This window comes from Hibiscus syriacus, unplaced genomic scaffold (assembly GCF_006381635.1).
Source record: "Hibiscus syriacus cultivar Baekdansim isolate YM2019G1 unplaced genomic scaffold, ASM638163v2 tig00110927_pilon, whole genome shotgun sequence".
In the NCBI taxonomy this organism is placed as follows: Eukaryota; Viridiplantae; Streptophyta; class Magnoliopsida; order Malvales; family Malvaceae; genus Hibiscus; species Hibiscus syriacus.
In genome coordinates, this window is record NW_024062914.1 from 429,258 (window position 1) to 433,174 (window position 3,917).

The following is a 3,917-nucleotide window of genomic DNA, read 5'->3' on the forward strand; positions in this document are numbered from 1 at the left end:
CAATAATTTTTATCATATTTTTACTTTACATAAATAATTTTTATTATTTTATATAATTAGCCTTTCTATTTTTTTTTCTAATAATGAATAATTTAGTAATATACCTTCTCATTTATCATGATTAAATTTAATGCCGCTTCTTTACTTGACGTCTATTTGATTGTTTTAGTGATCTATTCTTTTAAACTTCTAGGTTGGTTCTATTTTATGGATAAATCATGATTTAATTATGATAAATTCAATTTATTAGTATGTTAATTTTGATGATGTTTATCTTTCACCGTTGATAGTGTATCTATCGTTTTCTAAATTATTTGATTTGATTTTAATTATTTTCTTGTATGATTATATTTTATATTATAATTTAGTTTACTTTAATTTATTAAAATTTTTAGTTTTATTCAACAAAATCAAAACTATTAATTAAAAATATTGTTAGAACAAAGAAACATACAAAGAAAAAGGAGAAGTTAAGTAATGAAATCATGCGTACCATCTAATTTTCAAGGAACAGTGGCAAAGGGTGTGAAGTCTGCAATTCCACCCGAAATTTCTTGGCATTGAATGCTTTCTTAACTAACTTAAATATCTTCATAGGTACAATTTATATAAAATTTGAATAAATCTAAAATTCCAACAAAAAAAAATCCAAACAAGTTTTGTAATTTAGTTGGAAGAGAAGGGTCAATGAACACTTTGAATCAGTCTATCATTATTAAATACAACCACCCCATTATCTTAGTCCCCCACAAGCTTCCCACCCTCATCACTCAATTTATTTAAGAATCAAAGGGATAAAAAAAAACACACACACACACAAAGTGGAGAAATTATCATGGATAGAGAGCAGGAAGAGCTTCAATTCCTGGGTTTCTTTGGCATATTGAAAGAATCATTGAAGATCATATGTTCATGGAGAAAAATCTTTACCCAGATTACTCTTTCCTTCATTTTCCCTCTCTCCTTCATCTTCCTAGCTCACATCCAAATCTCTCAGCTCATTTTTGCCAATATTTTGGATAACCAAGACGCCTTGAATTATGCACGAGCAGGGACGCCTGGGTATGAGAAATTGTCTGATTTAATATCGACTGAATGGGTTTTGTTTTGGCTCTTCAAAGCTGCGTATTTCACTTTCCTTCTCGTCCTTTCACTCCTCTCGACATCCGCCGTGGTTTACACCATCGCATGCATTTACACAGGCAAGGAAACCTCGTTCAAGAAGGTCATCAGCGTCGTACCCAAGGTTTGGAAGCGGCTTTTCGTGACGTTCCTGTGGAGTTTCGCCGTCGTTTTCGTCTACGACGTCGCTTCCGGCGTGTTGTTGTTGGTGCCGCTCGCTGTTCTGGGATTCGGCGGGTTGGGGATGTCGGTTTTCGTTCTGCTTTTCATCCCATACTTGGCGGGACTTGTTTATGTTTCCTTGGTCTGGCAATTGGCCAGCGTGGTTTCGGTGTTGGAAGATGATTACGGGTTCAAGGCCATGAAGAAGAGCAAGGCGTTGATAAAGGGTAAGATAGGGGTGGCGGCCGCCGTGTTTCTGGTGCTCGTCGTTGGTTTTATCGTGATTCAAGCCGTGTTCGAGATCGGCGTGTTGTTTTATTGGTCGATGAGCGTCGGAATGAGAATAGGGATTCCGGTACTTTGCTTCTTGATGTTGTTTAGCGTTATGCTGTTCGGTCTTGTTGCTCAAACGGTCATCTACTTTGTGTGCAAATCGTATCACCATGAGAATATAGACAAGTCTTCTTTAGCCGATCATCTCGAGGTTTATCTTGGGGAGTATGTTCCTCTCAAGGCCAAGGATGTCCAACTTGAACAGTTTCATGTGTAATTTATTTTAAGTATATCTTTAAGGTAATTCTTAATTTGAATCTTACTAAAAAAATTATAATAATCTGAGTTAGAAAATAGGAGATAATAACTAAGTAAAATTTTATGTTATAATGGGTTTATATAATTTTAAGGAGTAAAAACATATTATTAATAGAAAATAAAAAATATTTAAAATATATAAGAATTGAACTCATTGAGTGACATTAATTATAAAAAAAAGTGTTACTCTCTTTAGAGGCCGAGTTTAAGCATTTGCATTAATAAAATGTGTGTATAATCAACAATTAATTTTTTTAAATAAATACTATCTTACAATTATTTTAAATTATTTAATAAATAAATATGTACAAATTTAAAATTTTAGGATTAACTAATAGTTACATTTCTAAAAAATTGATTGGGGCAGCTATGGGTGCCTTCAGCTGTTGCAGTGGCGAGATCAGGCGATTCTTAATTTCCAATCGGAGACTGAGGATGATTCCTGTAAAGAAGCTAAAATTACATTTACTTTCCAATGGGATGCATTATTTGAGGAAGCTCCTCTGATGGCAGGGAAGTGTAATTGCTACGTTTTTCAGATACACTTGACGTCATGCAAATATGGCTGCACATGTATTGTCCAAGCACAACCTCCAAAGTAAAGGAATGTTTAGTATACGATTAAGAAAATACGTTATTAAAAATGTTATTATTTTTTTAATATTTTTAATAAAACACTACTTAAAACATTATTTTTCTACCAGAAATGTTAATAAACGGATGAATTCATATATGTTTATTAATAGTCTTATATTGTTATACTGTTCAAAAATTCTCTTAATTATTATATCTCAGCTTTGAATTTAAAATTTTTAAATGATATTTTCTTTTAACTATTAAAGTTGCTCAATTAATTCATATGTATTAAATATGGGTGTTTTTTTTAATAAATAAAATGAACTTTTATTGTTGAAAAAATATTTTATGTAATATTTTTTTATTAATATGGAGTAAGTACAAAACAATATCTGTTGAAAGATAACTTTCAAATTTTCTATATTGAAAGCTCACATCCCTGATATTTGTTGAAAGCATAGATGGACACTCGATAATTTATATAACTCGCACTTTTATTAATACGAGATAAAATACGTTACAACGATATTACCATAATATTACAATACTACAATAATAGTTGTGGCTAATTTACAAACACAACCTCGCTATTCTATGCTTTGCTAAGCTTTCCTTAATTCTCTCTAATAGTTTTTCTAAGCTTTCACTCATATTCCATCTTATATTACTTTTTCTTTTCACTTTATAGCCATCTTTGTTGACTTTTTCAGAATTAAGTTTGATTTCTAACACTCCCCTCAAACTTGATTTTTCATTCCGAACTTTTCTCCGCTTATCATCTTTGATAGCGGTCTTCATGCACTTGACTTCTCCTGACTCGATATCAATTGGAAATAGACGATTTCAAGTCATATTAACTTGAGCTATCAATTCTCCTTCTTTATTTTTGATGGCAAGCAAACGATTCTTCATATGCACTTCATATCATTTTTCCAGGAGTTGACCAAGACATATGATATTGCTTTTCAAAGCAGGTACATAATAAACATCTGAAATGTATTTCTTTTCTCTATTTCTCTGAGTAATCATGACTTCGCCTTTTCTTTTTAGTTCTGCGTGCGAGTCATCTTCGAAAGTTACTCGCCCATATACTGTTTCATCTAATTTCACAAACAATTCCTTTTGACCACACATATGGTTGCTGGCACAATTATCAAGATACCAAATATTTTTCTTGAATTCTTCATTTCCTTTATAAGTGAGGAATACATGAGATTTTCCAATATTTTCTTCTTCAGCTGTTGCTATGTTATTTCTTTCTTCTTGTTTAGGAGCAAATCTACACTCATAACTATAATGACCATACTTATTGCAATTATAACATTATACCTGAGATTTATTTCCTTGTTGATATCTGCCTTTATCTTGGCCTCGGCCTTTGAATCTTCTTCCACGACCTGATGTTTGATTGTTTTCACTTATTTGATTGGTATCATATGACCAACCACCACGTCCACGAGTTCTTC

At 32.1% G+C, this 3,917-nt stretch overlaps 1 protein-coding gene across 1 annotated transcript; it reads left to right on the forward strand.

Moving 5' to 3' along the window:
* The first annotated feature begins 760 nt into the window (after positions 1 to 760).
* On the forward strand, positions 761 to 1,868 carry LOC120146475. The gene has a single exon (XM_039160017.1). The coding sequence runs from the start codon at positions 836 to 838 to the stop codon at positions 1,832 to 1,834; it is 999 nt and encodes a 332-aa protein (XP_039015948.1). The 5' UTR covers positions 761 to 835; the 3' UTR covers positions 1,835 to 1,868.
* The last annotated feature ends 2,049 nt before the right edge of the window (positions 1,869 to 3,917 follow it).